At 43.1% G+C, this 20,362-nt stretch overlaps 1 protein-coding gene across 3 annotated transcripts in view; it reads right to left on the bottom strand.

Moving 5' to 3' along the window:
- LOC137634432 (uncharacterized) overlaps window positions 1-20,362 on the bottom strand; it is a 59,719-nt gene that overhangs the window by 22,797 nt on the left and 16,560 nt on the right. For all 3 annotated transcript variants that reach the window (XM_068366826.1, XM_068366828.1, XM_068366827.1), the window contains 4 exons: window positions 13,788-13,997; window positions 13,398-13,538; window positions 9,621-9,818; window positions 284-400 (listed from right to left, as the gene is read on the bottom strand). In XM_068366826.1, the coding sequence (XP_068222927.1) occupies window positions 284-400; window positions 9,621-9,818; window positions 13,398-13,538; window positions 13,788-13,997 (666 nt within the window). The remainder of the gene's footprint in view (window positions 1-283; window positions 401-9,620; window positions 9,819-13,397; window positions 13,539-13,787; window positions 13,998-20,362) is intronic.

Genomic DNA, 20,362 nt, shown 5'->3' with positions numbered 1-20,362 from the left:
AGGTTGGTCTCATTCTCTTGGAAAATGCCTGAAGTTTCTCAAAAAATTATCAAAAAAAATTGTAAATAGCAGTTTTTTACAAGGACCTTCCGGTACGTCCATGGGGGTAAAGGGATGTGTTTTGTGAAACGTACCAGTACGTCCTTTGGGGGTAAAAGGGTTAAATAACATTTACACTGTTATGCAAAGCACTTTGTAGGCACCATCCCCTATAGTGTGTTAAAAACACAATGGAGAGATGACAGGATATTGAAATAAAACAATATTTGTTAAAATGACTTACTTCTCCATTTCGATCAGGGCTCCTGCGACGGTCCCGCTGGTTTCTACTAGCATCCCTGCTGGGCTTTTTATCATTCCGCTTCGAGGCATATCCTGTATCAACACGGCGGCCATCAATCTAAAAATAGATTATTCATGAAAAATACGGTACACTTTTATTTTCTTCACACGTTAATTGGCATTCAACAAATTACAAACTAAAATATTTATGATGCATGTATATCTTTTAAACACAAACTATGCAAAAGTATGAAATAGAAACAGAGGGGTCTCTCTCTCTCTCTCTTCTGGCTTGTCTTCCTTGTGCTGTTATTTCGTATTTAGCCCTTTAAGCGCGACCCCTCACCAAATGATTTGGCATTCAATACATAGGCCCTTTTTTTGGACATTGAAACAAGATAAGACTTTACAACACTTATTCTTGTATAGCTCACTAAATTTCTTTTCCATTGCTATATATTTAATATTTAATAAAATCTTCATATACGTAAATAATAATAGAAAGAATAAAAACTGGTAATTACTAGACGTAAATTACGTCCAATGGTGTATGTTTTCTAGTCTGCTTTTCTTTCTTTTTATGAATTTATGTTGATAATACACAAGTAATTGTTACCTGCCTTCCATGATACTCACTCCATTCTCCTTCCAAAACTAGAAAACATTAACAGTAAGTTACTTAATACAAAACACAGGAATCAATCAGATATATAGCACCAAACACATAACAGCCGTTGAAGGAAAAGATAAAAAGTCATTTATAAATAAGGGCTTCAAAATTCATTTAAAGAAGTCTCAAATTACTCTATTCTTTTATAACAATTTGTCATATAACCCTCAAAATTTATAACAAAAAGCAAATAGGTAGACAGACAAGCAAAAAATATCATCCTAAAACTTTGGAGGCAGATTTCCCAAAACTATAATGTTGACCTTCAAATGGAAAGTCAGGCATAACGAATTCAAAAAAATGTCTACTAAACTATAGTAGAGTTATTTTTTAAAGTTTTTTGGGTGGCAGGGGTACCAGTGAGGGGGGATAGCAAAGATAATATGAATATAGACCTTTTTGCTATACATAAACTAACACTTTCCCAAAAATTTCAAAATGATTCATGCAAAAAACACGAGTTATTAATAGAAAACTACTTTTCAAATGCTCCCTTAACATGTCTACGTAATGTTCAATAAGAAGTTTTTAACAAACAAATACAGTTCCTGTCAACAGGCCAGGAGAAGAAATATGTTATTTTCCTTAGTAAAATAAATTTTTGAATATACTTACCCGATGATCATGTAGCTGTCAACTCTGTTGCCCGACAGAAAAAACCTAAGGTCGGGATACGCCAGCGATCGCCATACAGGTGGGGGTGTACAACAACAGCGCCATCTGTCGAGTAGGTACTCAGGTACTTCTTGTCAACAAGAACCAATTTTCTCCTCGGTCCACTGGGTCTCTATGGGGAGGAAGGGAGGGTCCTTAAATTCATGATCATCGGGTAAGTATATTCAAAAATTTATTTTACTAAGGAAAATAACATTTTTCAATATTAATCTTACCCGATGATCATGTAGCTGATTCACACCCAGGGGGGTGGGTGGAGACCAGCATACATGTTAACATTAGAAGCTAAGTATCCCGTATTTCATTTTAGCAGTTATTCAAAATAACAAACATAAAATAAATAAGTACCTGGTAAGGAAGTCGACTTGAACTATTACTCTGCCTTTTTAAGTACGTCTTCCTTACTGAGCCTAGCGATCCTCTTAGGATGCTGAGCGACTCCTAGGTGCTGAAGTATGAAGGGCTGCAACCCATACTAAAGGACCTCATCACAACCTCTAATCTAGGCGCTTCTCAAGAAAGAATTTGACCACCCGCCAAATCAACCAGGATGCGGAAGGCTTCTTAGCCTTCCGTACAACCCAAAAACAACAATAAAAAGCATTTCAAGAGAAAGATTAAAAAAGGTTATGGGATTATGGGAATGTAGTGGTTGAGCCCTCACCTACTACTGCACTCGCTGCTACGAATGGTCCCAGGGTGTAGCAGTTCTCGTAAAGAGACTGGACATCTTTAAGGTAAAATGATGCGAACACTGACTTGCTTCTCCAATAGCTTGCATCCATTACACTCTGCAGAGAACGGTTCTGTTTGAAGGCCACTGAAGTAGCGACAGCTCTAACTTCATGTGTCCTTACCTTCAGCAAAGCATGGTCTTCTTCCTTCAGATGAGAATGGGCCTCTCTAATCAAAAGCCTGATGTAATAAGAAACTGCGTTCTTAGACATCGGTAAAGCAGGTTTCTTAATAGAACACCATAAAGCTTCTGATTGTCCTCGTAATGGCTTTGTACGTCTTAAATAGTACAAGAGCTCTTACTGGGCATAGTACTCTCTCTTGTTCGTTACCAACCAAGTTGGACAGGCTTGGGATCTCGAACGACTTGGGCCAAGGACGAGAAGGAAGCTCGTTTTTAGCTAAAAAACCAAGCTGTAAGGAACATGTAGCCGTTTCAGATGTAAAACCTATGTTCCTGCTGAAGGCGTGAATCTCACTGACTCTTTTAGCTGTTGCTAAGCAAACGAGGAAAAGAGTCTTTAATGTGAGATCCTTAAAAGAGGCTGATTGAAGCGGTTCGAACCTTGCTGACATCAGGAACCTTAAAACCACGTCTAGGTTCCAGCCTGGTGTGGCTAACCGACGCTCCTTTGAGGTCTCAAAAGACTTAAGGAGGTCCTGTAGATCTTTGTTGGTGGAAAGATCTAAGCCTCTGTGGCGGAAGACTGCTGCCAACATGCTTCTGTAACCTTTGATCGTAGGAGCTGATAGGGATCTTACATTCCTTAGATGTAAAAGGAAGTCAGCTATCTGCGTTACAGAGGTACTGGTTGAGGAAACTGAATTCGCCTTGCACCAGCTTCGGAAGACTTCCCATTTAGACTGGTAGACCTTGAGAGTGGATGTCCTCCTTGCTCTGGCAATCGCTCTGGCTGCCTCCTTCGAAAAGCCTCTAGCTCTTGAGTCTTTCGATAGTCTGAAGGCAGTCAGACGAAGAGCGTGGAGGCTTGGGTGTACCTTCTTTACGTGCGGCTGACGCAGAAGGTCCACTCTTAGAGGAAGAGTCCTGGGAACGTCCACTAGCCATTGCAGTACCTCGGTGAACCATTCTCTCGCGGGCCAGAGGGGAGCAACCAACGTCAACCGTGTCCCTTCGTGAGAGGCGAACTTCTTCAGTACCTTGTTGACAATCTTGAACGGAGGGAACGCATACAGGTCTAGATGGGACCAATCCAGAAGAAAGGCATCTACGTGAACTGCTGCTGGGTCCGGAATCGGTGAGCAATAATTCGGGAGCCTCTTGGTCATCGAGGTAGCGAACAGATCTATGGTGGGCTGACCCCACAGGGCCCATAGTCTGCTGCAAACATTCTTGTGAAGGGTCCACTCTGTGGGGATGACCTGACCCTTCCGGCTGAGGCGATCTGCCATGACATTCATGTCGCCTTGAATGAACCTCGTTACCAGCGAAATCTTTCGATCTCTTGACCAGGTGAGGAGGTCCCTTGCGATCTCGAACAACTTCCTCGAATGAGTCCCTCCTTGCTTGGAGATGTACGCCAAGGCAGTAGTGTTGTCGGAGTTCACCTCCACCACCTTGCCTAGAAGGAGGGACTTGAAGTTTCTCAAGGCCAGATGAACTGCCAATAGCTCCTTGCAGTTGATGTGAAGTGTTCTTTGCTCCGGATTCCACGTGCCCGAGCATTCCCGTCCGTCCAGTGTCGCACCCCAGACCATGTCCGATGCGTCCGAGAAGAGAAGGTGGTCGGGGGTCTGAACAGCCAATGGTAGACCTTCCTTGAGAAGAATGCTGTTCTTCCACCACGTCAGCGCAGACCTCATCTCTTCGGATATAGGAACTGAGACCGCTTCTAGCGTCATGTCCTTTCTCCAGTGAGCAGCTAGATGATACTGAAGGGGGCGGAGATGGAGTCTCCCTAACGCGATGAACTGGGCCAGCGATGAAAGTGTCCCTGTTAGACTCATCCACTGCCTGACTGAACATCGGTTCCTTCTCAGCATGCTCTGGATGCATTCTTGGGCTTGACTGATTCTGGGGGCCGACGGAAAAGCCCGAAAAGCTCGACTCTGAATCTCCATACCTAGATAGACAATGGTTTGGGATGGGACGAGTTGGGACTTCTCTATATTGACCAGGAGACCCAATTCCTTGGTCAGATCCATAGTCCATCTGAGATTCTCCAGACAGCGACGACTTGACGGAGCTCTTAAAAGCCAGTCGTCCAAATAGAGGGAGGCTCTGATGTCTGCCAAGTGAAGGAATTTGGCAATATTCCTCATCAGTTTGGTAAACACAAGAGGTGCCGTGCTTAGGCCAAAGCACAGGGCTTGGAACTGGTAAACGACCTTTCCAAAGACGAACCTTAGGAAAGGTTGGGAGTCTGGATGGACGGGGACATGAAAGTACGCGTCTTTTAGGTCCAACGAGACCATCCAGTCTTCCTTCCTGACCGATGCTAGCACCGACTTCGTCGTCTCCATTGTGAACGTCTGCTTGGTGACAAAAGCATTGAGAGCACTGACGTCCAGCACCGGTCTCCAGCCTCCTGTCTTCTTCGCTACCAGGAAGAGACGGTTGTAGAAGCCCGGGGATTGATGGTCCCGGACTATGACTACCGCTCCCTTTTGTAGCAAGAGAGACACCTCTTGCTGCAAGGCTAGCCTCTTGTCCTCCTCCTTGTAGTTGGTAGAGAGGTTGATGGGAGTAGTTGCTAGAGGGGGATTGCGCCAGAACGGAATCCTGTACCCCTCTCTTAGCAACTTCACAGACTGAGCGTCTGCACCTCTGCTCTCCCAAGCCTGCCAGTAGTTCTTGAGCCTGGCTCCCACTGCTGTCTGGAGAGGTAGGCAGTCAGACTCTGCCTTTTGAGGACTTGGAACCCTTCTTCTTTTTGCCACGATGACTGTCGGCACGGGTACCTCCTCTGCTGGAGGTTCTGCCACGAAAGGGCGGGATGAACCTAGATGCTGGTGTGTCCATCCTAGGTCTAGGCACGGAAGGTAAAGCTGTGACTTTACGTGCGGAAGACGCCACCAGGTCATGGGTATCCTTCTGGATCAACGAGGCAGCAATCCCCTTGATCAGCTCTTCCGGAAAGAGACACTTGGAAAGCGGAGCAAACATCAACTCCGACTTCTGGCATGGTGTGATCCCCGCAGACAAGAAGGAGCAAAGGTGATCTCTCTTCTTAAGCACTCCAGACACGTACGAAGCCGCAAGCTCACCAGACCCATCCCGAATGGCTTTGTCCATGCTAGACATGATAAGCAAGGCAGAGTCCTTATCCGAAGGGGAGGTCTTTCTGCTTAACGCTCCCAAACACCAGTCGAGGAAGTTGAAGATCTCAAAAGCACGAAAAACTCCCTTCAACAGATGGTCCATGTCAGAAAAGGACCAGCAAATCTTAGATCGTCTCATAGCCAGCCTGCGGGGAGAGTCAACCAGACTTGAGAAGTCGCCCTGGGCAGAGGCAGGAACTCCCAAGCCGGGTTCCTCTCCCGTGGCATACCAGACGCTAGATTTGGAAGCAAGCTTGGTAGGCGGAAAGATGAAGGCAGTCTTCCCCAGTTGCTTCTTGGACTGCAACCACTCTCCCAGTACCCTCAAAGCTCTCTTGGATGAGCGCGCGAGTACGAGTTTCGTAAAGGCAGGAGCTGCTGACTGCATGCCTAAAGTGAACTCGGAGGGAGGTGAGCGCGGGGTTGCAGACACAAACTGTTCCGGATACAATTCCCTAAACAGGGCAAGGACTTTCCTAAAGTCTAAGGAGGGAGGCGTAGACTTGGGTTCTTCTATGTCGGAGTGCGGATCGTCCAAATGCGCAGCTTCGTCGTCATCAGATACTCCATCATCCGAAAGCTGAGGAGGAAGTGGCAAAGGTGGAGCAGAAAGCTGAACGGCTGAATCCGGCAGCACGGGTGCATGCGTAGCTGCACTGGATCCAACATCATGCCGCTGCTGGTCAGTCTGCGAGCTGGCAACAACAAAGGCGGAGTGCTGGTGCGTGGGAGGGACTGCTGTGGGTTGCGGAGACTGCCGCATTGCGTCAAAACACGGCAGCTTGACAGCACCTTCCCACTGCTGATGCGGTAGCTCACGCATGTCAACGGAGGGTGCCGTATGATCATGCGTCTGGCAGGGTCGACTGCGCATCGGTGGTGGAGCTCTCACAGGTGGAGTGTGGGAGCAGGCAGCCGCAGTATCTGCTGAGCGCACAACCGTGGCAGGTTGTAGGTTAACAGGTGCAGTGTCAACCTTCTCAGCACGATACTCCTGCATGAAGGAAGCAAGCTGAGACTGCATAGTCTGCAGCATGGACCACTTAGGGTCTACCGTGGTTGGTGCGGCAACAGACAGAGTGATTGCCTGCTGCGGAACCACTCTACCTCTCTTGGGAGGTGTGCAGTCTTCGGAAGACTGCGGCGAGTCCGAACTGACCCAGTGGCTACACCTGGGCCGTTGGACTCGCTCGGAAGGGACCTTGCGCTTGAGAGGTCGTGAGACCTTGGTCCAACGTTTCTTCCTAGAAACTTCTTCCACAGACGAGGAATGAATGGGCTCACTCGTCTGTTTGTGGATGGGACGATCTCTGACAGATACGTCCGCAACCACTGAGGGTACATCCGTACGCTGATCAAGGCCTGTCGAACCCTTTGGTCCTTCGACATTGCTTCTCCCCTGGGCTTGGGAGCTTGCAAGAGGTCCCGGACTGGGAGGACGACTGGCACGAACAGATGCACCCTCATGCGCAACACTGACACTGACACTTCTCACCGCACTTGCACTCACTACACTTCCCACTGCACTTTTCGCTTTCAACTCTTTGACATCGGCCAAAAGTTGATTCCGGTCATTAGCTAATGACTCCACTCTGTCACCAAGAGCCTGAATGGCACGCATCATGTCCGCCATGGAGGGTTGAGCACTAGTAGCAGGGTCGGGAGTCACCACTACAGGGGAAGGAATAGGTTGAGGGGCATGGGGAGAGGAAAAATCAAACGAGCGAGAAGAACTCCTCCTGATCCTATCCTTCTCTAGCCTACGTGCATTCTTTAGGAATTCATTAAAATCGAATTCCGAAAGCCCAGCGCATTCCTCACATCGATCTTCCAATTGACAGGATTTACCCCTACAATTGGAACAAACGGTATGAGGATCTATAGAGGCCTTCGGAAGACGCCTAGAACAGTCCCTAGCGCTACACTGCCTGTACTTAGGGACTTGAGAATGGTCCGACATCTTGAATTCTTGAATTAGCCAAAGGGGGGAATCCAAAATCTAGCAAAGTTCATCAACAATTAATCCAAATCTAATCAAAAAGCTTGATAAGCTAATGATAATAGTTCCTGAATAGCGAAAGCTAAAATCTAGAGCGAATACATCACCAAATGCGTGAAAACAACTCCAGAAACAACAGCGTATCCAAGTAGGTCTTGCCGGTGGCACAACAGAGGAAAAATTGGTTCTTGTTGACAAGAAGTACCTGAGTACCTACTCGACAGATGGCGCTGTTGTTGTACACCCCCACCTGTATAGCGATCGCTGGCGTATCCCGACCTTAGGTTTTTTCTGTCGGGCAACAGAGTTGACAGCTACATGATCATCGGGTAAGATTAATATTGAAAAACTGAAGTCTCATCATTAGAGGAACCCCATACGAAGGAATCCAGGACATCTAACCAATCCCTGCCGAGTGTAAGCATAGGAACCCTCTGTTTGCCTGTTAATTTTTACTGCAATGAGCTCTTGACCACTAACAAAAAGTACCCGGGAAGAGGTGGTATATTGTGAGAACATTCTTCCGACTCCTTCAACCTTATCCAGGGTAGAGAGCTCTCCCAAGGGGAAATGAAAAGCCTGACAGAACATTAAGACAGCCCTAGGTAGAATTTCTTAGCCTGGGCTATTGCCTCCCCTTCCTGGATTCTTCCCCCTCCTATCTTGTGTACATCCATCAAGTTTCAGCCTTATGTCTGGTACTCCACCCGGCTCCAAGCACTGGAGAAGAAAGTAAATTACACTCTAAGGAATGGCTCTACAGCCAACACTTTATCGCCCCTAAGGAAAACTCATAACAGACTCAGTGCATTTCAATGGCTTTCTGAGACCCATCACTTTCCTAATAAAATTCCAATTCAGTGAGAGGTTGCATCATAAAGAGCAACTTCCTAACCTTGCTGGACCTGCATGGTACTTAACTCCCATGTTCTTATACATTTGTAACTATACAAATACTTGAGTTTTTTTCTGGGGAAACAAGGACTTCAGTTCAGGGCCCTATTCCCAAATCTGATCAAAGTACAGTACTATACCAAATATTTTTACAAATGTCCTAAAGGCGGCCTCCTGGTCTCACAACACATGGATTCGGCTTCATCAGTACCTGGATAACTTAAGACCTCACTAGTAAAATGTTCTTGCTGGCCTTGGCATCTATGAGGGTAAATGAGCTATGCATCCAATTACATGTTATTCCCAAGTAAAAGGCAGGACTTTAGTGGGCTTGTCCTTTGCCCAGAATTTTGTAACCAAAACGGAAAGGTCTGCTCCATTACATATCAACTCTATCCCCGTTGCTATCCTGGCACTACCCGCAGCAGAAGAGAGTGAATTGCTACCAATTCCCATAAGTGCTTTAAGAGAGTACATATGAGACTCGTCATATTAATTTTTCCTTAATCTATTTTCTCTATCTACGGCAACATGACTTTGTTTGCAGTGAACCCTCTACTGCATAAGGAATAAGAATGACCTAACCTTGACTTACCAAATCCTTCAAGTGATGCCTCGCTGCAGTGCGGGCCTTCTTCTGGAATACCATTGCTCTCATTTGCCCAGCCTCAGTGGCTATTTAAGTAACTCATGATTATCAGGTTGAATTGAACAAACGATGTTTTCAAATACAAACCATTTGATTTACAAACTCAAAAAAGGAAAAGTAACCTTTTTGTCTACCACCCTTGCACTTACTCTATCCTTGGAGGGGAACATAACAGAATAAGGTAAAAAACATTAACTAGATCCCATCAGTCAAGCTGTGCTGGGCCATTAGTTTTTGTTGATTATGATGCGACCAGACATCATTTACAATAAATAAAGGTAACTAATCATCTACTACTTTCTATTTTGAAAAGTATTTTGTATCATAACCACGAGTAGTTATAAAACAATAATGATTTATCATAGATGAACAAATCTCTACAGTATCAGCATTACTGTGATAAACATGCAGTACTCCAAATGCAATTGTCTTACCTCATGAGGCCCACTGTCCATTGCATCCTCCACCATGTAGGAGTCAGTGAAGATAACAAAACCGAAACCTTTGGAAGCCCCCTTCCCATCACGATTAATTTTTGCTTCCTTAACCTTGCCAAATGCACTGAAGTGGTCTCGAAGGGCCCGTTCATTTGTACTAAAACTCAATCCACCAACGAACATCTTGGATGGTTCCTAAAGAAGAAGTATGTAATTCAATAATTACAGTTTTTAATAGAGGAATAGAAATAAAAAAACCAAACCTTAAGAGAATTTCAAATGAAGTTGAACAAGTAAAACAGCTATTCATCAAAGATGTTTAACTATGAATTAAAATCTCCAAGCATGAAAAGGATACCATTAAAGTACATGGAGATGGCAGAGAACTTAAAAGAGCTTGCATGTTCAATCAACACAACCAAGAATGAAAGTAGTTTGTTTGAAAACAAAATTCTAATATAAAAGCCCCATTTCATTTGTTAATGAAATGTACCCAAAGAAAAATCCCTAAATAACTATTAGGGGTAAGAAAATGCTGTATGCATGTGGCAAATCCATTGATTCAAGGCTTTCAAATCGGCATCCACTCAATCTTTGCTTTCGTTAAGATAATCACTCCCAGGAATACTCTGGTAGTACCAGCATCTTATGTGCATCACTTTTTTCCAATGTAATTTCTGCTTTTCTTTAATTGTCCTTATTTAAAATAACAGAGAATTATCAGCTGGAAGTGTGAAAGAGAGTAGAGTATATGAATGCCAATATTCTTAGACAATAGACAAACACCTTTAGCTTTTGTTTTGGTGTACATTACCTAGTTTTATGCGGATGGTTCTTGTATTTCAGCAAGCTAAAAATAACTTCTAGTCTATGACTTTGTAACATTAAGAATTATTTCAGAAGTTATTAGTGTAACTCTGTGAAAAGTTTACTGTTTTAAACATCCTCCCATCACCCTGCACAGAATAATTTTGAGTACAATCTTAGAACAGTAATCAAGCCTTGGAAGTAAAGAACCCAAGAAAATAGAGCTGTCTCAAGCTAAATAAAATTAATTTATTTTCCTTGAACAGAAAGAATCCTCTCATGAAAAAACTATATCCTAACAGAATTACATTCCATCTACAGCAAAAGTACAGTACAGGAGAAAAGCCTACTTATCACACAAAAAAAGTTACGAACATATTCTCTTGAAGCTGAACGAGCAATAGAAAATAAGCCATGATAGATTCTTGAACATTGAATTATAACATATTCAGTCTCTTGAGAGCAATGTCAACCTGACAAAAATGTTTGAAAACAGATAAAGTCCAAATCATCTCTCCACGATGACCAAGGAAAGAGGGCAATGATAATCTAAAAGCAAAAGGGAAAAGGACTTAAATCTAGACTGTTGAAAAACGGCACTACTCACAACTTTCACAGAATGACCTGACAAACCAAGGTTCTACATGAGAAAGAAGGCATTTATCCTTCAAGCCGGTGAAACTGGAAACGAGAGATCAACATGCCTGTACTTTATGACATGAATGTAATCAAAATAGGAAAAGAGGCTTGCCTTAAAATTCAAACTTTAAAAGCAATACTGTAAATAACACCATATTTATTCAGTAAAGCGCTGACAGTTGGTTCATGCAAGCGGCAAGCACATGACTTAAACATTTATAAAAATTTCTGTGTGCTAAATTTTTTAATGCTTCAAAATTTTCTCACAGCCACCCTACACTCTGCAAGAAGACTTTAATCAGTCATAAGAAGAATTGCATTATGCAAACAGAATTAGTTGAAATACTTCCCTCAAACTGCTGCCGTACAGTACTTCAATCTTATTACACCATTCTTAAAGATAGTAAGATTTCAGATAAGGCAAATAAAGATTACTGCACACACACCATATATGTGGTGGGTTAGGTGATTTTGTGCATATAAAGCTATCATATCAACCAATTTTTCTAATTTTTTTATGTATCCAACATAGGACATCTGCTTTTAACGTATATTCAATTGATAACTATCTATTCGTTAGTTTTCTTATACTGTTTACGGCACTGTACATTACTTTTAAAAAATTCTATAATTTTTAGATAACATGTACATTCTTGCCACTAGCCATTGTACCCTTTTCATGAGTTAAAACCAGGCATAGTATGAATGAAAAAGGAATTGTAAATATTAACATAAAATGTGTTTCTCTAATAATCTTAGTGTACCACCATCTGCAATTATTTTTGCACTTACCATATCAGTTTTTCTATCTACCTTGTTTGCAGTTTTGCAAAGGCCTTGGCACAAATGAAACACTATTACAATTTTCTGACTGTGGTCAGGAAGTTTGTATGATTGGCTTCGAGTTTAGTAATGCCTTTGACTATGTTAATCATAAGACCCTAGTTTTCAAACTTGAACAGATGGCAGAAGGTGGGTCTTTTCTCAGCATCATTATTGAATTAGTAGCAAATAGTAGTTGTTGATGGGCACCATAGCGACTACAAGAATATAATCTCTCACAGCAGAGGGTTGTGTTCTAGGCCCATTACTTTACATACCATACAAGCTTCACTTGTGGTTTGGCCTTGAAAACAAGCTTCTTTCATATACAGATGGTGCTACTCTGTTTGCATCAATTCCATCTCCTGAATATAAACCTGTAGTTGTTAAATCCCTCAATAAAAATCTAGCTAAAATGAGTGCATGGTGCAAATTTTAGGGATATAGTTGAACCCAAATAAAACTCGAAGTATGATTGCAAGTTATGTCAGGAACAGCGGCTCCTAAATGTCCAGATCTCCCTGATCATGTTTTTTTAACTGTATACAACTCATTTAATATTATAGGTGTGCTTCTTAATTGCAAATTTATTTTAGAAAAACACATCTTGTCTTTTTCTTCATCAATGGTACAAAAAATTGGCATCTTGTGAAAGCCTTGTAGATTTTTTATGATTAATCTACCCTAGACAAATCTTTGCGTTCTTTCATTCTAACATGTTTTAAATATTATTCTCGTATCTGGTCTTCAGCTGCTACCTCTCATCTTGATTTGTTGGAACAAAACTTTCTTTCTAATAGATTCCTTATCCCTGACCTGGATATTGACCTCTTACCCTATCATTCAGTTAGTTCTTTGTGCAGGTTGCATAACATTTTTCATAATTCTGATCATCCTTTGCATTCAATCTTCCCAAACTGTATTATCTAGTACAAAGTACTAAGTACAGAATATACTGTAGTAAATTCTAACTTTTACCTGCTCAATCTGGTAATTGAATCGGTAGGATTTCAGAAGTTCAAACTTGCAGCAAAGGCTATTCTGATGAACAACTTGATGAGTCTCGTTTCATTGCTTATATATGACTTATCAATTTAACATTGATACTGATCTTAATATATAGTATTTCGTATTTCTATTTTCATTTCTTTTATTGTACTGTATATCCATTACTTCTCTGTCATTTCCCTGTTGGAGACCTTCAAATTGTAGCAATTTGCTTTTCAAATTAGGGTTGTTAATTGGCTACTAATAATAATAATATAAAGCAGACAAGATATAGTAAATACATATGGAAGTAAAGGTTGAGCTCTCTAACAATGTATTCCTGATTTACTTAGCTGCTTCTATTTTCATAAGTGGATTGTACTTTTGTACACTGGGTTTAATAAATATTATGGCATATTTTCTGTTACTTTCATCATCTTAAACATCTGATTTCAAAGCCACCTTTTTATTACCATTTTGTAATTTTTCAACCTAAAAATAAAGAAAGAATTCACTTACATCAGCACCACCGCTGTTGTTGCCACCTCCACCTCCACCTCCACCACCCATTCCACCTCCACCTCCACCACCACGTGTAGTCTGGGGGTCCTTTTTGTCACGTGGCATTGGTCTATCAACTGTTACAAGACATCCCAGTATCTGTGAATAAAAGTATAAGAGACAAATTACCTAAAGACAGCTAATTTTACAAATTATTAAAATTAACTAAGTATTCTACCTTATACATATTGGTTTATTTATTTTAGAATGTTTCATAAAATTTTCCTTGTTGATGTTAAATATATTAAATTTGAAAGACCTTTTATAAATAAAGGGGATTAAATGTGAGCAATAGAAAAATATTACCATGTTGGTCATAATTACAACTTAATGAAAGCCAATACTTACCCTATGAGGAGAATCTGCTAATACCATGTTTGTGGATTCCCAATCCTGAAATTCAACAAAGCCAAACCCTCTATGGCGCTTTGTTTTGAGGTCTACCATTGAAATGCAGTCCACAATTGTTCCATAAGGTTGGAAGTAATTTCTCAAGACTTCTGTTGTTATACCCTCTGACAAACCACCAACGAATATCTTTGGAATCCTGTTTTCCCCCTGCAACAGTAATAGTACACAATGTATATAAATATAGTTTTAGTGGAAAAATGTTATTTTTATTAATAAAATAAATTTTTGAATATACTTACCCGGTGATTATATAAGCTGCAACTCTGTTGCTCGACAGAAAACTCTACGTTCAAAATACGCCAGCGATCGCTATGCAGGTAGGGGGTGTACATCAACAGCGCCATCTGTCTAGCAGGTACTCAGTACTCAATGTAAACACAGAACCAATTTTCTCCTCGGTCCACTGGGTCTCTATTGGGGAGGAAGGGAGGGTCCTTTAATATATAATCACCGGGTAAGTATATTCAAAAATTTATTTTATTAATAAAAATAACATTTTTCAATATTAAACTTAGCCGGTGATTATATAAGCTGATTCACACCCAGGGGGGTGGGTAGAGACCAGCATTACTTGTTTACATTATTATGAGCTAAGTATTTTGTATTTCATTTTAGCAGTTATTCAAAATAACAAACATAAAATAAATAAGTACCTGGTAAGGAAGTCGACTTGAACAATTACTCTGCCTTTTTAAGTACGTCTTCCTTACGGAGCCTCGCGATCCTCTTAGGATGCTGAGCGACCCCTAGGATCTGAAGTATCAAGGGTTGCAACCCATACAACAGGACCTCATCAAAACCTCTAATCTGGGCGCTTCTCAAGAAATGACTTTGACCACCCGCCAAATCAAGTAGGATGCGAAAGGCTTCTTAGCCTTCCGGACAACCCAAAAACAATAATAAAACATTTCAAGAGAAATATTAAAAAGGTTATGGAATTAGGGAATTGTAGTGGTTGAGCCCTCACCCACTACTGCACTCGTTGCTACGAATGGTCCCAGAGTGTAGCAGTTCTCGTAAAGAGACTGGACATTCTTAAGATAAAAAGACGCGAACACTGACTTGCTTTTCCAATAGGTTGCGTCGATTATACTTTGCAGAGATCTATTTTGTTTAAAGGCCACGGAAGTTGCGACAGCTCTAACTTCGTGTGTCCTTACCTTCAGCAAAGCTTGATCTTCCTCATTCAGATGGGAATGAGCTTCTCGTATTAACAGTCTGATAAAATAGGATAAAGCATTCTTTGACATAGGCAAAGATGGTTTCTTAACTGAACACCATAAAGCTTCAGACGGGCCTCGTAAAGGTTTTTAAAAAGAACTTAAGAGCTCTTACAGGACATAAGACTCTTTCTAGTTCATTTCCAACCATACGATAAGTTTGGAATATCGAACGATATTGGCCAAGGCCGAGAAGGCAGCTCGTGTTTGGCTAGAAAACTAAGTTGTAGAACATGTAGCCGTTTCGGATGAGAATCCGATGTTCTTGCTGAAGGCATGAATCTCACTGACTCTTTTAGCTGTGGCTAAGCATACCAGGAAAAGAGTCTTTAAGGTGAGATCTTTCAGGGAGGCTGATTGTAGCGGTTCGAACCTGTCTGACATAAGGAATCTTAGTACCACGTCTAAATTCCAACCAGGTGTAACCAAACGACGCTCCTTCGTGGTCTCAAAAGACTTAAGGAGGTCCTGTAGATCTTTATTGATGGAAAGATCTAAGCCTCTGTGACGGAAGACTGATGCCAACATGCTTCTGTAACCCTTGAAAGTGGGAGCTGAAAGAGATCGTTCTTTCCTCAGATATAAGAGGAAGTCAGCTATTTGAGTTACAGAGGTACTGGTCGAGGATACGGATACTGACTTGCACCAGTTTCGGAAGATTTCCCACTTCGATTGGTAGACTCTAAGGGTGGATGTTCTCCTTGCTCTAGCAATCGCTCTGGTTGCCTCCTTCGAAAAGCCTCTAGCTCTCGAGAGTCTTTCGATAGTCTGAAGGCAGTCAGACGAAGAGCGTGGAGGCCTTGGTGTACCTTCTTTACGCGTGGCTGACGTAGAAGGTCCACCCTTAGGGGAAGTGTTCTGGGAACGTCTACTAGCCATCGAAGTACCTCGGTGAACCATTCTCTCGCGGGCCAGAGGGAAGCAACTAGCGTCAACCTTGTCCCTTCGTGAGAGGCGAACTTCTGCAGTACCTTGTTGACAATCTTGAACGGAGGGAATGCATATAGATCTAGATGTGACCAATCTAGTAGAAAGGCATCTATATGAACTGCTGCTGGGTCCGGGATTGGTGAGCAAAATATTGGGAGCCTCTTGGTCATCGAGGTTGCGAAGAGATCTATGGTTGGCTGGCCCCAGGTGGCCCAAAGTTTCTTGCATACATCCTTGTGGAGGGTCCATTCTGTTGGAATTATTTGTCCCTTCCGACTGAGACAATCTGCCATGACATTCAAGTTGCCTTGGATGAACCTCATTACTAGTGATATGTCTAGACCTTTTGACCAGGTGAGGAGGTCCCTTGCGATCTCGTACAATGTCAGAGAGTAGGTCCCTCCTTGCTTGGAGATGTACGCCAAAGCCGTGGTGTTGTCCGAGTTCACCTCCACCACTTTGCCTTGAAGGAGAGACCTGAAGCTTTTCCAGGTCAGACTTACTGCCAGTAGCTCCTTGCAGTTGAAATGCATTGTCCTTTGACTCGAGTTCCATAATCCCGAGCATTCCCGACCGTCTAATGTCGCACCCCATCCTACGTCCGATGCGTCCGAGAAGAGAACGTGGTTGGGAGTCTGAGCAGTCAGGGGAAGACCCTCTCTAAGGTTGATATAGTCCTTTCACCAAGTCAGACAAGACTTTATCTTTCCAGAAACCGGGATCGAGACCGCTTCTAGCGTCTTGTCCTTTTTCCAGTGAAAAGCTAGATGGTATAGAAGAGGACGGAGGTGTAGTCTTCCTAGTGACACAAATTGATCCACGGATGACAGTGTCCCTACCAGACTCATCCACAGCCTGACTGGGCAGCGTTCCTTCTTCAGCATCTTCTGGATGGATAGCAGGGCTGGGGGCTGATCGTCTTGTTCAGCAACGTCCTCATCAGAGGGTTCCTCATCCGAAACTGATGAGGAAACGGCAACGGAGTGGGCAACGTCTGACTCGCTGAATCCGGTCGCACTGGTGGATGCGTGACGGAGCCGGACGCAATATCATGGAACTGCTGCACAGTCTGTGAACTGTCAACAACCATGGGTGCGTGAGGAAGTACAGCGTCAACCCGAAACTGTCTAGACTGTCTGGGTTGTGCAGTCAACACCCTACCGGGTTGCTGAGGTTGACGCACTGCGTCACAACAAGTCACCTCTGCTGGTTGTTGAACGTCCTGAACGTCAACAACCACCTCCGAGCGTCGCTTAACGTCAACGTGCGACTGGCAACCCACACTGGGTCGCATCGGTGGAGGAACCACCTCAACTGGCAGACGCGAGTAGGTTACCTCAGCGTCAACAGGGCGCACAACCGACCGGTTGGAAGGTTGTTGGCCAGAAGGAGGAACCACCTCAACTGGCAGACGCGAGTAGGTTACCTCAGCGTCAACAGGGCGCACAACCAACCGGTTGGAAGGTTGTTGGCCAGAAGGTTCTTCTCCGCATTTAAGTCCTCTATCAAGGACGCAAGCTTGGACTGCATGTCTTGCAGCAAAGCCCATTTAGGGTCTACGGGAGCAGGTGTGGCAACAGACGGGGTTAGCGACTGAGGCGGAACCATTTACCATCCCTGAAAGCCTTGTTATGTGTGACATAATAGTACAGCAAAACTTCAAAGGCTCGACAAAAGTTGAGAAGTTGACCTGTAAACAACTTGGAGCGTCTCCTGGCTAGGCGCCAGGGAGAGTCTACCAGAATTGAGAAGTGTATCTGGGCAGAGGCATGAACTCCCAAGCCGAGAACTTCTCTCGTGTCCTATAAGACTCTCGCTCTATAAGCCAGTTTAAAAGAAGGGAAAACAAAGGCTGTATCCCTAAAACTCCTCCTGGTGCAAAAACCAGTCGCCTAGCCAACGTAACGCTCTCTAGGAGAGCGAGAGAGCACTAGCTTAAAAACAACGGCTTCGAAGTAGCTAGGCCTAGTGTAAGTTCTGACGTTTAGGCGAACGAGGAGCAGCAGTTACAAGATCCGGACGAAGATCCTTAAAAAATCATCATGATTTAATTAAAGTCCATAGGAGGCTAAGCAGCTTAAGGCTCCTCTCCAAATGACAGAGTCCTCAAGGGAATATCAGTAGGAGGGAGAACAGCACTTTCTCATCTACAGGAACCTTGTCCAATAAAAGCTAGGTAACCTCAGTGAGTCTCTCACTGGTGCATTAGTAGCAGACCAGAAGGCAACGTCATGTAACTGCTTGACAGTCTGTGAACTGTCAACAACTGAACTGTCAACCACAACAGGTGCGTGAGGACATACAGTGTTCACTCGAGACTGCTTTGACTGTCTATACTGAGCAGTCAAAACAACTCTAGAATGCGGAGGTTGACGCACCGCGTCAAAACAAAACAACTTAGACTGTTGTTGTACCTCGCGAACGTCAACGGAAGGTTCCGTGCGTTACTGAACGTCAACATGCGGCTGGCAGGGTACACTGGAACGCATGGGTGGCGGGACTCTCTCAGCTGGAGTGCGGCAGAAGGTCGCCTCAGCGTCCACAGGACGCACAACCGTGGTTGGTTGTAGGCTAGAGGTTGGTGCAGTGTCAACCTTCTCCGCACGAAAGTCCCGCATCAATGACGTTAACTGAGACTGCATGGTCTGCAGCAAAGACCACTTAGGGTCTACAGGAGCAGGTGCGGCAACAGACGGTGTGACTGCCTGATGCGGTACCGCTTTGCCTCTCTTAGGAGGTGAACAGTCGTCGGAAGACTGCAGCGAGTCCGAACTGACCCAGTGGCTACAACTGGGCCGTTGGACTTGCGCGGAAGGGACCGACTTGCGCTTAATAAGCTGCGAGACCTTGGTCCATGGTTTCTTACGAGAAACCTCTTCCGCAGACGAGAAATAAATGGGCTCTCTCGTCTTTGTGTGGGTGGGGCGATCTCGGGTAGATACGCCCGAAACCACGGAGGGAAACGTCTGTTCGTTGATCAAGGCCTGACGAACCCATAAGTCGTTCGACATTACTTCTCCCCTGGGCTTGGGAGCTTGCAAGAGGTCCCGGACTAGGTGAACGACAGGCACGAACAGACGAACCCTCGGACGCAACACTGTAACACTTTATCACTTTGATTTTCTGTTTTGCACTTATTTCACTGAAATCGAAACTTTTACTGATTTCTACCTGAAACACGCAATTCTACCCTCATTAAAAGGTAGTAATTGCGAAATCAGTTGTATAATGCAGCTATTAATACTAGCAAAAAACAGAAAACATATATAAAGATAAAAAATTCAGTGGCTGGGAAAGAGACTAAACACTAGTTCAAATAAACTACGTTTACAATCTCTCACCGCACATAGCCTGGGGACAAGAATAAAACCCTAGAAACGTTTTACCTTCTTCCCCGTACAGCGACTAGGGACGAGAGTAACACGAGAACAACGTTACCCGCTTGAACGGAACGTTTTCTCTCCTCTCTCTCCCTCCGTCTCTATCTCTCTCTCTCTTTCTCTCTTGATTTCGCACCTAAGAGAAGAGCCCAATTATATATCGTCAAAAAAACATGTTATTTGACTAAAGGAAAAAAAAAACTGAAAGGTTTTCCAATAAAAAGTTCCTTTAATTTAGAATTTAAAACATTAAAGCTAAGAAAGAATGAACAAAACGTCAGAATCGATTTACTCTTACTGCAAAGTGAAACCGTGATACACTCTCTCTCTATCGTAACAATAGAGCGCATGTTGAACGTCCTGAACGTCAACAACTGCGTAGTCTAAAAAACTAAACGTTAGTTCATCTTTGAAAACAGTACGAAGACTATCAAAGAAATTCTTTCATAAAACATTAAATTTAAAAAGTTTTAAATTCTTTAAAGGCTAAATACGATATAACGGGCTCAACGTTGATTAACTTCGGTTCCAAGTTAGGACCGCCTACTATCAGGAAAGGTCCCATATAAACAAAACATAAAAATTATCTTTATATGTTTATAATAAATGGAAAGTTAATCGAAGAGGCCTAATAAAGGCGGAGAGATATAAAATATATAGATCTATAACGTGTTAAGCAAAATTACTAAAAACCTAAACACACTTCCGTCTAAGGGAAGGGTCGGCCATTTAAAAGTGAAAGAGAGTCCATACTCTCTGCCACCCTAATTAAATCTATCCAAAACGAGTTCAAGTTTAGAGATGAAGATAAAACACCTGCATAGCGAAAGCTCAAAACTAGAATAGTGTACTTCACCAAATAGTTGTGAAAACAAATCCAGTTAGTAACAGCGTATTAGTAGGTCTTGCCGGTAGCCCGACAGAGAGAAAATTGGTTCTGTGTTTACATTGAGTACTGAGTACCTGCTAGACAGAAGGCGCT

The sequence above is a fragment of the Palaemon carinicauda genome, chromosome 44, assembly GCF_036898095.1.
Source record: "Palaemon carinicauda isolate YSFRI2023 chromosome 44, ASM3689809v2, whole genome shotgun sequence".
Taxonomy (NCBI): Eukaryota; Metazoa; Arthropoda; class Malacostraca; order Decapoda; family Palaemonidae; genus Palaemon; species Palaemon carinicauda.
Note: the sequence above shows the minus strand (reverse complement) of the source record. Positions and strands in the feature narration are given on the sequence as shown.